Source organism: Astyanax mexicanus, chromosome 10 (genome assembly GCF_023375975.1).
Source record: "Astyanax mexicanus isolate ESR-SI-001 chromosome 10, AstMex3_surface, whole genome shotgun sequence".
Classification (NCBI taxonomy): Eukaryota; Metazoa; Chordata; class Actinopteri; order Characiformes; family Acestrorhamphidae; genus Astyanax; species Astyanax mexicanus.
Genome location: NC_064417.1, coordinates 1,023,527 through 1,041,467, shown reverse-complemented (window position 1 = coordinate 1,041,467; position 17,941 = coordinate 1,023,527). Strand labels below are relative to the sequence as shown.

General features: G+C 39.1%; 1 protein-coding gene across 5 annotated transcripts in view; it reads right to left on the bottom strand.

The window, feature by feature from the left end:
- The window catches only part of gria3b (glutamate receptor, ionotropic, AMPA 3b), a 184,665-nt gene that overhangs the window by 108,754 nt on the left and 57,970 nt on the right, over positions 1–17,941 (bottom strand). For all 5 annotated transcript variants that reach the window (XM_049484373.1, XM_049484374.1, XM_049484371.1 and 2 more), the window contains exon 3: positions 11,876–12,115. In XM_049484373.1, coding sequence (XP_049340330.1) covers positions 11,876–12,115 — 240 coding nt within the window. The remainder of the gene's footprint in view (positions 1–11,875; positions 12,116–17,941) is intronic.

Genomic DNA, 17,941 nt, shown 5'->3' with positions numbered 1-17,941 from the left:
TATTATTTTTTGTAAATTTCCATTTATTTATTGCTGTATTTTACTAAACATTACTTCTAACTCATAATCTTAAAATCTGTTTAAAATCTGTGGCCTGCATTCTGAAGTTTTGCTCTATTTTAGCCCTCAGAAAGATGCTGAGTACTGGTCTTTAATATACATGAGCTGCTCATTAGCTGAAATGCTACAGTGCAAAAGAGTGAGAAATTTCATCAGCACTTCTTGCATGGTGTAGCATTTTATTAGGGTTTAGCTTGTTTTCTTGACACATTTTCTTGACAGGAAAAGTCAGAACGTGCCACTTTAGTCTGCTAATCAACATTTAAACCAACATTTAAATGCAATGTGTATGTTTGGGGGGTGTGGTGATGACTGCTAGCTTTATAAAGGGAAATGGATGAGTTAGCAGCTCATATGTGGAGCATCTTTTGCTGGAGTGGAGAGTAAACAGCTGCTCTGAAGTTCATGCTCAGGTCCAGGAGGAGAAAAAAGGACAGGCGGTTTGCTTTTGCTGTTTTTTTTTTTTTGCAGCTATAACTGCACAGCTGCACCAAGAGATGCAGTGTGGGTACGAGAGAGAAGCACATAGAGCTAATGCTAATGCTAATGCGCAGAAGCAAAAAGTGAATTGCATGAATTCTTGCATGTCTGTGGATCGGATACGTATCTAATTAAGGACCACATATAAAAGTGATTCAAGTCTGATTTGGAAAAAAAATCTGATTTGGCACGTTCACACATACATTTAAGCCTTAGCCTTTGGGAGTGTTGTTGCTTTAAATATAGAAATACATTACTGAATTTAGTAACTCTTCATAACGGTTAAAAATGGTTAAAAAAGGGCTCTTCCACCCACTGTAATCTCACCACTCTTCATTTAAGTCTACTTTAAATTCAAGGCTATGCATTCAAGATGGCGGCCACCTGTTAACTCTGTCAAACACTGGCTTCCTGCATTGGGCCTCAGCCTTGGATGTAATTTGTTATTATAACCACTAGCTGAGTGTCTTCATTTTGAGTAGAGCTCTCTATCAAAGCTGCGAATGTACTAAAATGTACTAAAATTTAGCTTCTGATCAGGCAAATCCACCCAGAGCAGCCCGATTCTCGGGAAAGTGCAGGCTTAAAAGCAGCCTTTATGAAGCCAATGCAGAAACTTAACGAAAGTGACAGGGTGGTAATTAATCAACTCTATTGACGGAGTGGGAGCGGCAAATGGACGTGAAACAGCCTTTTTCCCACCATTTCTTCGCAGTCCCTCAATTAACGGTCACTTTCCGCTAAAGGGTGAGGAAGGGCGTATAAAAAATAGGCCAATTTCTTTATGAACTGCCGCCATCACTGTTTTATTAATAAAGAAAGGCAGCTTTAAAAGGAACATTGTGAACCAATGAAAAAAAATAAGCTAAATTATCAGCCTTTCTGCCCCCGTAAACAAAATCACTGTTCTCACTGTTGATTCTGCCCTCGCCTGCAGGTTTTTTTCTTTTATTTGTTTGCATCTAAATAGATTTTCATATTCTGACAGGTCAGAAATGTTAGAAAAGGTCAGGCATTATAATTGCATAAAGAGGAGAAAACTCTGGGTAAAATGAGAAATGCTGGCTTCATCAGAAGACATGCTGAGGGAGATATGCTGTAAAAAGTAGCACTGTGCTTTAACACATGAATAATTGAGAGCTGAAGTGTTAATGAGTGTGTTGTGGCACGGCGTTATGATTTAAGCTGTTATAATGTGGGAGATGCGGCTTTACGCATTATGTGTGAATTTAATTTAGTTGTTAATGCAGTTTACAGGGAATTCCAGTGATCTGGATGCCAGTTAACACTTATGAAGCCTGAAATGCAACTTTTTATTCACAGAATAAACAGAATAAAAAGAAAACGTTATATTTACATTTACATTTATCGCATTTAGCTAACGCTCTTATTACAGGCTTATTTCTATTACAGAATTTGGTCAATGTAGTGTTTTTGGGAGTCTTGGCCAAGGACTCGTATTGATGAAGAGCAGCATTCAGTCACCCAGATTGGGAATTTAACAAGATACATGATTTCTGTTGTATCAGTGCCTAAGGTATCATGTTTTAGAGATAACACTAGATAGAGGTGCAATATTCGTACAGTTTTTATACATATTATTACTTTTAAAGATTACTTTTATACTGAAATACAATCGGTAGAGTTCAGGACATGCTGTATATACAGTTTTGCAAAGCAGTCTACACTGCAAAAACAAAGCAAAGATAGAAGAAAAAGAATGAACAATAATGTATATCCCTATAATGATAATAAAATCAGGTCAATGTTTGCATATTTAATTTAGTTCAACAGAACATGGCTGCAAAATGATCATATAGGTTCTCTACATTTCCCTTCTCACTAATTCTCCACAACTTCTATTATACTGGTTTTTACAGCTCTGGAAAAAAATAAGAGATCAATCAGTTTCTCTGATTTTGCTATTTATAGGTTTATGTTTGAGTAAAATGAACATTGTTGTTTTATTCTATAAACTACAGACAACATTTCTCCCAAATTACAAATAAAAATATTCTCATTTAGAGCATTTATTTACAGAAAATAAGAAATGTCTGAAATAACAACAAAAAAAAGATGTTTTAGAAGTTCAGAAATCAATATTTGGTGGAATAATCCTGGTTTTAATCACATTTTTTTTTCATGCATCTTGGCATCATGTTCTCCTCCACCAGTCTTACACACTGCTTTTGGATAACTTTATGCTGCTTTACTCCTGGTGTAAAAATTCAAGCAGTTCAGTTTGGTGGTTTGATGGCTTGTGATCATCCATCTTCCTCTTGATTATATTCCAGAGGTTTTTGTAATTAGGTAAAATCAAGGAAAAACATTATTTTTTGGTGCTCATCTACACTTATGTCATAAATGCCATATTTCTAACATGCCATCTTTTCTTCTTATTACTGAATAAGAAAAATACGTTATGTGTGATGAGCCCACAAAAAAATAATTAAATAAATAAAATTCTAAAATGGCTTTTCCCCGGTTTGTGATTGCTTATCTGTAGTGATAGGCTTCTTCATAAAGAGAGAAGATATTAATGAGATGCCTAAAAAAACACCCTTTAGACTTTTAACCGTCACGAGCCTCGACTGCTTAACCAGCCTGATCTAATTACAGATCAGCAGCTCTGAGATCAGCGCCGGCTAAACCAGCCTATAACACCCGAGCAACAGCACACGCCCCCCCAGTCACCTGACAGGGTCGCCTCTCTGAAGCAGGTGTGATGTGACCTGTAGAGCGGGGAGGTGTTGGTCTGAGTGCATCAGTAAAGTGTGTAATCCTGCCTGAAGGCCACAGGTCTTGCTCTAATCAGGATTACATTTCACTGCGGGACTACGAGAGGACGGATCCTCGGCTCGGCATGGTGTTCAGTACTGCCTTCACAATCCCATTACTGATCCAGAACCAGTTTTACATCATAACCCTCTACAAATTCATCATGCTGATTTATTTACCAGTTATAAATGTAGATATTTAATTATTTTACCATACCATACTTTTTGGCTGTCTCCAACTGTCCCTTTGGACATCTTCAAGTGTTTTTTTTGACATCCCCAAATGTCCTTTTGGATATTGCCAAGTACCTTTTTTTTTGATGTTCCCAAGTGTTTATTTGGGTGTCTCCAAGTTTGTTTTTGGATGTTCCCAAGTGTCTTTTTTGGTGTATCTAAGTATAATTTTGGATGTCTCTAAGTGTCTTTTTTGGATATCTTCAAGTGCCTTTTTCGGACATCTTCACATCTTCTTGGATGTCTCTAAATCCCTTTTTTTGATGTTCCCAAGTGTTTATTCTGGTGTCTCCAAGTTTGTGCCCAAGTGTCTTTTTTGGATAGATAGATAGATAGATAGATAGATAGATAGATAGATAGATAGATAGATAGATAGATAGATAGATAGATAGATAGATAGATAGATAGATAGATAGATAGATAGATAGATAGATAGATAGATAGATAGATACTTTATTGATCCCCGAGGGGAAATTCAATTCTTTTTTGGACATCTCCACATCTTCTTGGTGTCTCCAAGTGGCTTCTTGGATGTTCCAAAGTAGCTTTTTGGGTGTCTCTAAGTGTCCTTTTGAGCTTCTACAAATGTCCTTTTAGATGTCTCCAAGTGTCTTTTTGGATGACTTCACTTCCTTTGGTGTATCTCTAAGTGTCCTTCTCACAATCTCCAATGGCCGTTTTTGGACGTCTCCACATCTTTTTTCCCATCTCTAAATGTCTATTTGGTGTCTACAAATGTTTTTGGATGTCTACAAGTGCTTTTTTTGGTGTCTCCTAAGGTTCTTTTGGGTGTCTCCAAATGTCCCTTTGGATGTCTTCAAGTGCCTCTTTTGGACATCTGCAAGTGTCCTTTTGGATGTTCCCAAGTGTCTTTTGGGGCATGTCTAACTGTCCCTTTGGATATCTACAAGTGTCTACCTAAACGTCTTTTTGAAATTCCACCTCACTGATTATAGACGTGTAATTTAGTCTAGGTTTGTTCAGCATCAAACTGATTAGTGTTTTTACATTTTCTGCACAGTGTTCAGCATCAACACTTCAGGTTTCAGGTGAAAACAACAATAAATTATATAAAGAAAATCATAATGCTAAACCTCAAACAGCACATATAATTGAAATGTATGTGTAAACATACACTGCAATAAAATAACATGTCTGTGGATTTATAGGAAGCCTGTGCTGACAGACGTGACCTTTGAGTGATGGAGCCGCGTTAGAGCCGGATACGGCTGCTCTGACGCACGTGAGGGGGTATCACACAGCATCTCGTGAAGCTCCTCCTCCTCATTTGTCTGATCTAATTAATCACACGTTATCTTAAAGAAGCTCTGAGAATCAGACCTGAGGGCACGGCAGGGCTTCATATGGAGTGTAGGCTCTTTTAAAGAGCTGCGTGAGTTTTGGGGGATTTATTGTGAATTCCTGATGTTGGCAGAAATCCATACTGGAAAGTAATTGTCTTTTTAGACAAACAATAGAATGCATTATGGACCATGCAAGACGGTTTAATCTACTTTAATGCATCTGTGCTACATGTTGCCTACAGATACACTGAACTTATCGTGAAGATTGTACGTTTACAATGACTGACTGCAGCCCAGCTGTTACCCAGCTGCTCAATTCATTAGCCAATCTACATCAGAAACCATAGATCATTGATCATTGATCATTGCTAGAAGGTTAGGAGGACCTGGCATGGGTATAAAGAAACAAAGCTGTAGAGCCCTATTCTACAACCTGCACAAAGAGGCATGCTATTTGCTATCCTAAACCCCGTCAACAGTCTGTTTTTACTCCTTGTGCCTGTTTTTTTATTTAAATAGCAACAGAGCTTCTGAATATATCTACACCGATGGGTGTTTTGCTATCTTGGCAGCAGAAATACAGATGCTCCACTGACTGATTCAAACCCTGACAACAGTCAATAAAAAATTGCTGTTTCCATAAACCTGGCAAGAGACACACTGATTGGTTTATTTCACGTTGCGCCCAACGCAAAGCGTAGCCCTTTTTCCGTCGTTATGATAACAAAACACACTGACACAGCATAAATCAAGCTGTGCACAGATGACAATTCATGTAAAGATTGCTAAAACATATATTCATTTCATATTTATCCTATTGTTCAGTGTTTGATATGTTCAACAGCACTACCTCCATTACACAACCACAAAAGACTCTACTTTTATACTTATTTTTTCTATCTATCTATCTATCTATCTATCTATCTATCTATCTATCTATCTATCTATCTATCTATCTATCTATCTATCTATCTATCTATCTATCTATCTATCTATCTATCTATCTATTTGTTCTGTGGTCCAGTGTTGGTCCAGTACTATTGACTGAATGAGGAAAAGAGCGTCTGACGAATCGCACAGCAACAGATGGGCTCCAGTTGTTTAATTATAAACCTGTAAAGTGTAACTGTGTGTTTGGTGGAAGTTGTACCTGATAAAACAGTCTGTTAGTATAGATATAAACTGGCAACTGGCCTAATTACCTGTTCCCTTATTGTAGAGAGATTAAAAACAGATGTAGAGCGGTAAACATCTGCTCTAACATGAGACTGACAGATTCCAGTATGGCAGAGCATCATTCTCAGTGTTTCCTGTATTTATTACAGTACTGTCCCATCAAACTGAACGTCTGTTTCACTAGTTTTGTTTTGATTTTTTTTTTATAAAAAATCATGATATAATAATATTTTACTGACTCCTGCTGATGGCTGACAATGTGGTGGAAACAAGGAATGGAGCAGAGAACTTCTACAAACTTTATACAATAGATACTATCACATTTATAATACTATTAATATATTACTCTACTCTGCTCTACACTCTCTGCCCTGAGACTCTACATTTGATGCAATGCTTGTAGCCTTCTCTAGAGAGTTTATATTTAAAGGACCTGAACTTAACCTAAGAAATAGTTAAGAGTTGTTTTATTCTATAAACTGTGGACAACATTTCTCCCAAATTCCACATAAAAAATATTAGAGCATTTATTTGCAGAAAATAAGAAATGGCTGAAAAAAAATAAATAAATAATGCAAAGAAAACAAGTTCATATTCATAAAGTTTTAAGAGTTCAGAAATCAATATTTGGTGGAATAAACCTGGTGTTTTTTATCACATTAATTTTTATGCATCTTGGCATCATGTTCTCCTCCTCCACCAGTCTTACACACTGCTTTTGGATAACTTTATGCTGCTTTATTCCATTTGCAAACATTTAAGCAGAAATATTGTGCAATAAGAAACTAATATACTGTTGTTTTTGAGTCTTGATTCCTCCTAAGGTTTCTTCCTCTTTATGCAAGGGAGTTTTTCCTTGCCTCTCTTGTCGCCACAATAATCAGCATCTCTGTGGTGCTGCTTATAAGAGGCGTGGATCTGTTTTTCTCTGTAAAGCTGCTTTGTGACAACGTCTGTTAAAAAAACATATTTATATATGAAATTAATTGAATTGTATATCCCTTTTAATAAAACACCATTCCTCTACAGCTACAACTTCACGCTTCACGCTAGTTATGATAATATGTAAATCAGAGCTGGCGTGGCAGTGTGTTAGCAGGCAGCCCTAATTCTGAGGATATCCTTAAGTGACTCACAGACTCACAGCACTCTGGGTTTGGTAAGGGAAGTGCTGCCACCTCTAATCTGTATTTGTGTCTAGTTTGGATGTTGCTGGGGTAAGACCTCGGCGGGAGGTGGGATCTCAATGAAAGCACGGCCTACCTAGCTCAGCTTGTTTCCCTAAAAATTACACCGAGAGCTGACACTCACCGAGACGACGGATCAATATGTTTACCCCCTGCGTTTAATCTCCTCCGAAATGATTCATTCCACAGGAATATTGTGGTATGTGGGCATCTCTCCGCTCGGCTAATTCACCCAGTTTATTGCTGACACTTGAGATGAGAACAAAAGCTTTATGAGGAGGAGAGAGCTGGAGTGTGTGGTTTACTTTCGGAGAACAGATTTAGACTCCTGGCTGGAGACGGGTGGATTTCTGTCAATAGAGGACTCTATTAAAACTATGTTAAACTATGATTTAACCCTAATAAAATGCTGTTTCCTGTCTGTAATGCACTCCAAAAACATATATTATTTGTATTTTTATCTTAATTTCAGTCTAAGTAATCATTTGTTTAACACTGTTATTTTTATTTTATAGAACTTATATAACTAATATAATTTCTTTATGTCACAAATCATCCCTAAGCAGTAAAAATAATTTATAACATGATTTTTATTTTATTTTATTTTGTCTAATGCACTAGGCAGGGCTAAGCTGCTGTTTGATTGGCTCAGATTGGATTGGCTCTTTGATTGGGTAGGACATGATAGGAGGTGGTGCTATAAGTATACTTGTGAACCACAACCATTTATTACAAGGACACAAAAAACACTTAATACTTGAGACTGAACAAACTTCCCACCTTTAGAATTAATCTTCTTTTTTGACTAAATTTTAGAGAATTCATTTATTAAGCTGGTGAAATCCAACTCACAAACTTTACCACGATTACCACTACTTTCAAAACTTTGGTCCAATGTTCACATTCACTGTTAAATTGTCTTTTTTACATTAGAATAAATTGAACTTCTATTGGCAGAATAAGTAATGTATGCAACCGTTGCCATTCTATGGCCCTCAGCAAAGTGTGTAAAATACTCAGTCGGATATTTTAAATCAGTTCCCGTTTACATAATTCCTTTAGCTGACTTTTCTTTTCTAAAAGCCATTACTGTACATTTTATTACACAATTTTAATCTAATTACAGGAGTATCAGATCTCACCAACATGCAGCATTGACTGAAGAGTGAAATATATTGCTATAACAAAACTTCCCAAACCAACCAATCCTGAACTTACTAAGTGTTTATCATTAAAATAAGTAATCAGGGTTGAAATTTCGTAAAAAAATAAGTTAAAATAAATCAAATGTGGCCAATCAGTTGGCCATAGTCATTGCATGGGACCAGCCCTATTACTCACAAGATAACACCTTACAACTTGTAAAGGTGTGGACATTTCTAAGTTTAGTAACATTTATTAGCTCTAAATTGACTATTTAAATAGGCCAAATTATTGTTACATAAAAGACGGTGCTTTTGAAAAGTCCTCTGCAATCTGCAATTTTACAAATTCTGTACAAAGCATACCAAAAAAAAAGCTTTAAAACAAGGACATTTTAAAAAAGTACAACAATTTCTAATTCACTTGTTAAATTGTTCAATTTAAGCTCATTTGCATAACTAATCACATTCATGTCTCATCCCTTCCACTGTCTTATCTCTTCTCTTTGAAGTACAAGTACAGAATCCATCTGCTGCATTTGATCTTCTCATCAGATGCTTTTACACAAACATGTGGAGTGGACGCACCACCAAATTCACTGGATAAATAAAAGAGTATCCTCCAAACAAGCATGAGTATGACTGTATAAATATCATATCATTTCAAATAAAATATTTGCTTTAATGCAGAAAGGAGGACAAAATAGGTGCATTCTCATTGGTGGTCTCAGACTTCTGGACCCTACTGTACGTCCTTCACTGTCCCTGTGGTGAGGTGTCCTAAATGGATTATTTCACAAGACAGGAAGCTGTGATTTTATTTTATATATATATATATATATATATATATATATACATATATATATATTTTTTTTTTTTTTGGGGGGGGGGGGAACATGCACAACAGGGCACTTCAATCTGCTGTCGGGAGATACAGTACAGTAGGTGTGAAGAAAAGAGATACTCACTAATCACGTCAGGGTGAAGCGTTTGAAGGTGGTTTGAAGTTTTTTGGGCTTTTAGCTGGATGACTCATCTTTACACACCTCTATCTGCTGAGCCAGGTGTGAGTTTACACTCTTATTTACCCTAACCCGTTAACCCATGCTATTGGGCTTTATGGCATTAGTGTAGAATCTCCAAAACCATTTCTAGGCTGAGGTGGTCAACCTATAGACTTGCATTATGAAATAAATGGTTAAGAACATTGGTTAGGAGTAGTTCAGATCATATTGAGTATGAGATGTGTTTTGTTTGAGCTGGTAAACCAGGATTATTACCTTGACCAGGCAACTCAACCACTGATTGTGACCAAACTGGTTGATCAGCATGACCATACTGGTTAAATAGCTTAACCATCTCTACCAGGTTAGTCAACCACTACACAGCAAATTCTGTTTTTTTGGAATAAACTCACTGAGAGTTAATATCAACTTATTTTAAGTGTATATATATGCATGACACATACATACTGTATAACAAAGTTAAAGTAACTCTTTTCTGGGAGTTTTCTGGCCTTTTAACACTGTTCAGGAGTTAAATCTGAACTGTATCCCATCTAGAGTAAAATACAGCTCTCAGCTGGAGTTAATTTTAACATAAGCTCCTTCACAGTGTTAAAAATTAATGCAAAAAAATATGTGTTTTAAACAAATACTATTAAAAAACATTGGAATATTTTAAAACCCTGGAACATGATAATGAGAAAATGATAACAAAAAGCATAATTACTGATCACAATAACAATTTCACTCTCAACAAGTTTATGTCAGTGTATATTTCCATTGCATTGCAGTTCTCAGTGCATTGCCAGCACTTTACAGTGCAGAAGATGGTAACTTGCTTCAGGCCGAAGGTACAAAAGTGTAAAATGCAAAACCATCAGGATAAAGAACTCCTTCCCCACTGCTACCAGACTCCTGAACCTACCTTGGAAATAACCCTGCACTCTTTACACATTTACATGTGAATTTCATTGTACGAGGAAACTTTCTTACTGTGCACATAATAATAAACTCTTTGAATCTAGAACACTAGTCAATCAGCTTGCCCAGCATTGGTAACTTGACCAGCCTAAACCAATCCCAATAACCAGGCTGGATCACAGACCCAACCACACCAGTTAAACAGGTTGACCTGTCTTGTCGACCAAGCAGATTAATTACCGTGAAGATCATCGCCATGATGGTCCACCTTTAAGACCAGCTAATTCATCAGATCTAAATGAAAACACAGGTGCTGCACCTACTGATTAGAACCCTTCACAATGTGAACAAGCTGGACAGTTTCCTCTGCTGAGAGTACAGAAGCACTGTGCCATTAAAATAGCAATCCCTAAATGTAATTACGGTGCGCGGCAGTGGACAAATAGCTATTTTATTAAACGCGAGGAGACGAAACTCAGAGATGTGAGTCCGGACGGGACTAAAATTACCGGAGAAGCACGGAGTTCAGGCATATTTCCAGCTAATTACTATCTTGACACCGGAAAACACAGGTGTTCTATTGACTGAATTGAACCCTTCACAGCGTGAATGAACTTGACAATGTCCTCAGCTGATAAGCGCAGAAGCGCTGCGCTGTTAAAATAGCTATCCGCCAAAGTAAGAGCAAAGGGAATGATGAGCAAGTGACACTCGGATTGGTTAATTTCACGTTATGCCCAAAATTAAATACACCAATGATTAATTAAAAGAATTAGTACATGTCTTTTGCACATTTTAAGCCACGCAAGCCACCCAAAATCATGGTGCACGGTTGATGGTTGATGGCTCTCCTATAGATCACTAAAATAGGGCCCTCGTGATGTGAATGTGAATATGAATATGAATGTAAAGACATAGAAAATATGAATGCTAGACATATTCAGTGCAGTGTGCTGACTGTGGTTAAAGACAGAATGTCTCTGTACGCTTCAAATTGAGAGTCATAAACAGAATAAAAAAATAACTCAGTTCACTCTGAGCAGCAGAAATGTTTTAACATTTCTATTCCTGCTTCCCATCTAAAACACAGCATTTACAGCATCATATGCACTTTTACTATCTGTACTTTAATAAAATATATACATGGAACCAAAAATGGTACGTCTATGGCAGTGGTGGTCAAATTGGGAATTTAGAAAATGTAATGCATGCACAAAAATATAATACATGAATAAACGTGTTCATTGGCTGGTTCATGTTCTATTCTGATGGACAACAGCTCTTAAATAGAGTTAGTAGTGTTTTTTGTGCAACAAAACATTAAAAAAAATGATTGGTTCATACTATAAAATCCTGAGATATGTAAGGCAGAACCACCATCATTTTTCCACCCACTCAAACATACACTCACACACACATATTGCATAACTGTACATACAAATGGAATCAATCCAAATAACCCTTTAAATATATATATATATATATATATATATATATATATATATATATATATAGTATAGGCATTGATTCGACTTGAGTGGGTGAATGCTTTACAGAAAGCAAAAAATAGAGAATTGAATCAACACTTACCTCTATCTGTATCGTAGAGGTACACAAACTTCTCCCACCGATAATAGGTCAGAAGACTGAGGACCGCCCCCTTTAGGGGCGGGCGCATCTGGATGACGAATTGGACGTCAGAGTCAATGGGGTAACTGGGGGTAACGAAGGAAGTGTGGAGGGCGCCACAGAAAGAAGTCAGCGTGTTCATGGATTTCTTATCGTAGAAGCCAAAGATGGCATAAACCCCTCTGGAGAACTGGGAGCAAACTGGAAACAGAGCGAGAAAAAGAGAGAGAGAAAGAGAGGAAGAGTGTTAGCATTGTGAGCTTGTTTTAACCATTCACTGCCATTCACAATTCGCCATTTTCCACGAGCCATAAGTCATGGGCTTTTGCTGGCATGACTGAGTGTGGAATGACCTTAATGGGCGGGGCTTATTTCAAGCAGCCAATGACCAACTAGTCCTCACCCTCCCGTATAAACAGGCTCAAAACTAGCGTCAACCAGCAGCTCAGTTTCGTCTATTAAGAAGCGCAGAAGTGCTGCGCCATTAAAATAGCAATCTGCCAAGGTCAGAGCTCACCTGGCTCTTGAATGGAATGATGAGCAAGAAACACTAATTGGTTTATTTCACCCATGATTAATTAAGAGAATTGGTACAAGGTGTACTTTTCCCGTCGTTACGACAGCAAAGACACACTGACACGCCCTAAATCAAACCTTTCGCCTATGGATCACTAAAATTGGACTCCGTTAAAGGAGTTCAGTTTATATAAGAGTCGACAAAAGAGCCTCTACAGGAAACGCGAGAGCAGAAACAGGAACAGCATGACTCCAGTCTGTAAGCAGTATGAATTAATCTGTATCAGCATAGCAAAGTGCGCTGATTACATGGATGTGAGAGGAGAAATAATTGCATTTTTTTCCAGCTGAGCGAAGGGCTGTGTTGAGGCTGACAGTGAGAGCTCATCAACAGACTCTTGCCCCAAACCAAAAAACGCCTGATTGGCTGATCAACTGTTCCTAATCTTCCCGAAACACTTGAAGCAAATGAATGGTAATTATGCACGTCTCTGTGAACTGGTAACATCCAATTAGACTTAGATTTTTAATGGTTTGTTGACTACTTCTGTTCATCGGAGTTATTTAGCTCAGGGCAGCGCGATGATTTGTTTTTGAATGCGAGAGACGTATTAATCCCAGCGATGCTACTTCCAAACGTTCGTCAGGACTTTGGCCTGATGGAGCTTCATTAATGAACCCACAGCGCTTCCAGAGGCCCTGAGACGAGCGGAAATGCGCAATCGCGTGAATTCAGCTCAATGTGAGCGAGTTCTCGCCGCTGGCTCAAGAAATCTGATCGTCAGGCGAACCGATTCTAATATATCAACAGCCTCGGGTCCGAGTAAAACTAAAAGCCTGTAAAAGAGTAGCCAGGGTTATATGAGGAAGCTGCACAAGCCAGACTGCCAGGATACACATTTAAAAATACATTTAAAAATATGCAAAAAAATACACTACAAAATACACTCAAACATACACTATAAAAAAACACTTGAAAATATGCTCAAAATACATTTGAAAATACATTTGAACATACACAAAACAATACACATTTAAAAATATACTCAAAACTACACTCAAAAATAAAGGTTCCTAAACAGCTGCATATAGGCTTCAAGGAAATTTCAATATGATATGAAAATCATGCTGCAGTAAATTATTCTATATAACGTACTTTTCTTCACACCATTTACAAGTTTCACTATTTTATTACAGAGAAAATATATTTATATAGAGTTACACATGCAAAGACATATATACTGTTTTTACACATTTAACAAGTTCAAAAGGAGCTCCACAGTTTTTTTTGCAGAAAATAAGAAATGGCTGAAATAACAAACAAAGATGCAGAGCTTTCAGACCTCAAATAATGCAAAGAAAATATTCATAAGTTCATATTCATAAAGTTTTAAGAGTTCTTAAAACTTGAGAGTTTTTAATCACAGTTTTTGTTTTCATGCATCTTGGCATCATGTTCTCCTCCACCAGTCTTACACACTGCTTTTGGATAACTTATTGCTGCTTTACTCCTGGTGCAAAAATTCAAGCAGTTCTTGAAACTCTTAATAATTTGTAAGTGCTCTTTTTCAGAGCTGTATGTTTATGTGGGTTATTTTTATATGGGTTAACTGTGCTGGAGGCCACTGTGCAGTTCTCCTGAGTATTGGCCTGTTAGCTGTAACTGTGCTGTTTCCTGCCTCTTCCACTAAACCTCTAAACCTTTATTTTCCCCCTGACAGACTGCTGCCTCCCGAGTTCAGGTGTACACATGCACACTGATGCATCATCACTGGAGCCGCAGTAACAGAGCCGCAGCGCTGACGGGGAGGCTGTACAGCAGTGTGTGAGAGTGTGTGTGCCGGAGTCGGCTCCTCGCGGCTCCTCTGACAGCGCCTCGATGCTTTTTCCCTCAGTTTGCTCATAATTTGGGCCAGCTCTGACACTGTGTCTCTCCTGAGAGGCGGAGGGGGGGTGCAGTTCCCTCGCTTCAGCTGAAGCAGGCTTATTAGGCCCGATCTTTGAGCGAGTGCATGCCACTCGGATAAATACGTCTCTGCCTGCTGCCTCCCCGCCACTTCCATTCAACCCCTCTTTTGTGCCGAACCATCTGGCCTCTCCCTTAAGCATACAAGCTCTCCAGACCTGGCAACTTCTCCTCACCTGAACGCCTCTCCGCTCAGATCATATCTGGGGAAGCAACTCAACTGCCGGGACCTAGAAAGTACAGGGGACTACCTGGATGCCGCTAGGGCTGCATGATTAAACGATATATCAATATATCATTTAACCCTTTTAACTCTAGGCTGTTTTGGTCAGTTCCTCTTTCAGGTCTTATAACCCAGTAATTATATCAGACAGACACATGCCCTGATCTCTTTTACTCCAGAAGACATACGGCTGCTCAAAAATATCATCATTTAAAATGTAAAAGGAAGCAGAATTGTTATATTTGCCTGGAACTGATCATGTTTTGCTCAAAATTCTACCAACTTCTAGAAAACACTTTTTAAAAAAAGCCATTAAAATGCCTGATTAAAGAGCCGATCACTGTTGTTTTTGCTGTTTTCCTCGGGTTTTGAGTGTTTGGCGTTGACTCATCTCAGATATCATGGGCCCTGCATTGTTTAATATCGTGATATTCAGTATACAGTTGAAAAAAGAACATTTGCAATGTAATATTTTGTCCAATATCATGCAGCCCTACTGGACGCCGACGTTCACAGGCTCTATAGTAAAGGAGAAAGAGAGAAATAAAAAAATTAAAGCTTCCAAATGAGGAAGTCTCAGTACTCTCTGCAGTTCTGCCTTCGCAATTAAGAGAGACTGATATAAATGTCAATTGAGGAAAACACTCTGAGGCTCATTTCATCCGGCCGCTCAGCTCATCGCTTCTCATAAGTCGAGGAGGGGCCCGAGGTGTCATGTCGCATTTCAGTAACGGGTATTTACTCTGCGGCGGGGCATCATCGTGGCTCAGCGAGCAGCTCGCTAACTGACACCGACCCGGACTACGCCGCTCTCATCCTGGCACGAGTGTCCTGTTCCAATTTCCCTTTTCTCTGCAGCGGCCAATCGTCTTCAAACATCATCCGTTTGTAAATCCAGCAGGAGCTCGAGACTCACAGTTTCAGGGCCTGAAAGATTTAAGCTGCACCTTCACTTCAGCTTCAGGCAGGTAAGTTTTAACACCTGCAATTATTAGTCCAGTTTTGGCATGTGTGCATGCAGTAATGACAGCTGGATCCAGACCAAAAACAACAACTGCAACACTGGCTGCATGCAGTTTACATGCAACCTAATAATCTGTCCGATTGAGGCCATTCTTAATACAATTTCTATCCGATCGATTTTTTGTTGTTTGTGAAATACCGTAGATCTCTCTGAGTTTTATATTTATGATGCTCCACATGAAACTCCACTTCCTCAACCTCTTCTGTCTCATTGTCTGCAGCAGCTAGTAAAATAAAATATTCAGAAAAACGAGTCGATCAGGAAAAGTACCGTACCTACTGTACATCAACCCGTGAATTAGTATTCATGGCCCCGCCCACCTCAGCTTGGGACCACCCATAGACAGAGCTGAAGCCGGGCAGCGACACCGTCTCCTCAGATAGGACTAACAGAGCTAGGAACAGCATGCAGTTCATTCCTGTGTTATTTGTGCGAATAACACATCAGTGTTTATATACTTTACCCAGTAATTCAGAGCTAAGAAACAAATGGTTAGAATTAGTCTATGGAGGAAAAACACCACCAGTCAAGTACAATTTTTGAGATAGGTAGGTGTTTAGATGTTTACCACAGTAACAATCCACCCCGGGGTTTTGTTCCAACTGCCTGGGTGGCTCTGCTGTGGCTCAGCCAACCAAAAACTAAACACCAGGGTGGATTTTTACTTTCTGAACCTGGACTCCTGCCCTCAGTGAGTAAGGTTTACATAGGATCTCCGGTGGATTTGGCATTTTACAGAGACTCTAAGACTAGGTCAGTGGCTGAACTGCAGATACCTGGTTTTAGAGCACAATAATTGATTGTGGTGACGGACAGTTCTGGTGGAAACAGGAGAGTTGAGGTGCACATTGAATTCTGCGTGATTTGATCAGTCGTGGTTTTATGCTTTTTGGATACAATCCGGGTTAGCACCCGAACATCCCTTTCAGACAGCTTCCTCTTACAGCGTCCACAGTTAATCCTGTTGGATGTGGTTGGTGCTTCTTGGTGGTATGCTGACATTACACTGGATACCGTGGCTCTTGATGCATCACAAAGACTTGCTGTCTTGGTCACAGATGCTCCAGCAAGACGTGCACCAACAATTTGTCCTCTTTTGAACTCTGGTATGTCCCCCATAATGTTGTGTGCATTGCAATATTTAGAGCAGAACTGTGCTCTTACCCTGCTAATTGAACCTTCACACTCTGCTCTTACTGGTGCAATGTGCAATTAATGAAGATTGAACACCAGGCTGCTCCAATTTAGACATGAAACCTAAAATCCCACACTAAAATGATGACAGGTGTTTCAGTTTCATTGTCCAACCCCTGTATAAGAACATGGACTGAATGGTGTGAACACAGGTCAGATAGATACAGAGATCAGAAGGGTAATATACCCCTATATGATGCGAGTTTGCTGTCTTGATCCCGTGTGTATTTGCACCTGTGTCTTATAAAACTTTAAGTGAATTTTTCTTTCTTTTTATTATTCATGAGACATCTGTCCAGGCGGTGGACCTTTACTGTAACTAACTGCAGTTTCTTTGTCCCCTGCTGAGGAACTTTAAAGTTACTGACCTTGAGTTTTGGAGAGATGCCCTTATTAAACCCACTGTGCATCCCTCCACCTCTCCATTCCGCCGGCGTGGAGCTGCTCCAAGCGGATTTGAGGCTTCAGAGCCGCCGGTGTTGAAACTGTGAGAGTCATTAGACATGGCCGTGTCCCACAGGCAGCTTTTCAGCCTGATATAATGTAATCACAGGCCCATGCGCTCCCGCCGCCTCTCGCCACCACAATCATACATGGCCCAGGGAGTGGGAGCGAAACGCTGGAAATGTCAGCGCTGATCGCCAGGCTCTCGCTCTCCTCCACAGACCCTCCTCCTCCTCTCCTCTATTCTCTTCTCTTCCCCTCATTTTCTCTCCCTCTCTCTCTTAAATCCACTCACTTATAGCTACTACTGTCTGCAGCTCTAAAACACTGTCAGGGCAGCGTAATTCACCAGCGTTTCTGAGGGGGGTGAGGGAGAAAGAAGAGTGAAGAGAAGCTTCAAACCATTTAGCCCAAATGTCAGACAAAATCTAAACAGCCCCTCCATTACAGCGATGCCTGTGACCCACAGAAAGACTTATCTCTGCTTGTGGCGTCACACAGCTCCGCTTTAAAGATGCGCTGGATTTTTTGGCTGTAACTGAAACCATACAAAATTCAACTTTTGAATTTTTTGTACTTTTAGCTAACTAGCTCAGTTATATCAGTTACTTAAATCATAAATGTATTTCAGACATGCTAGTTAGCTATTGTAGTCAGAAT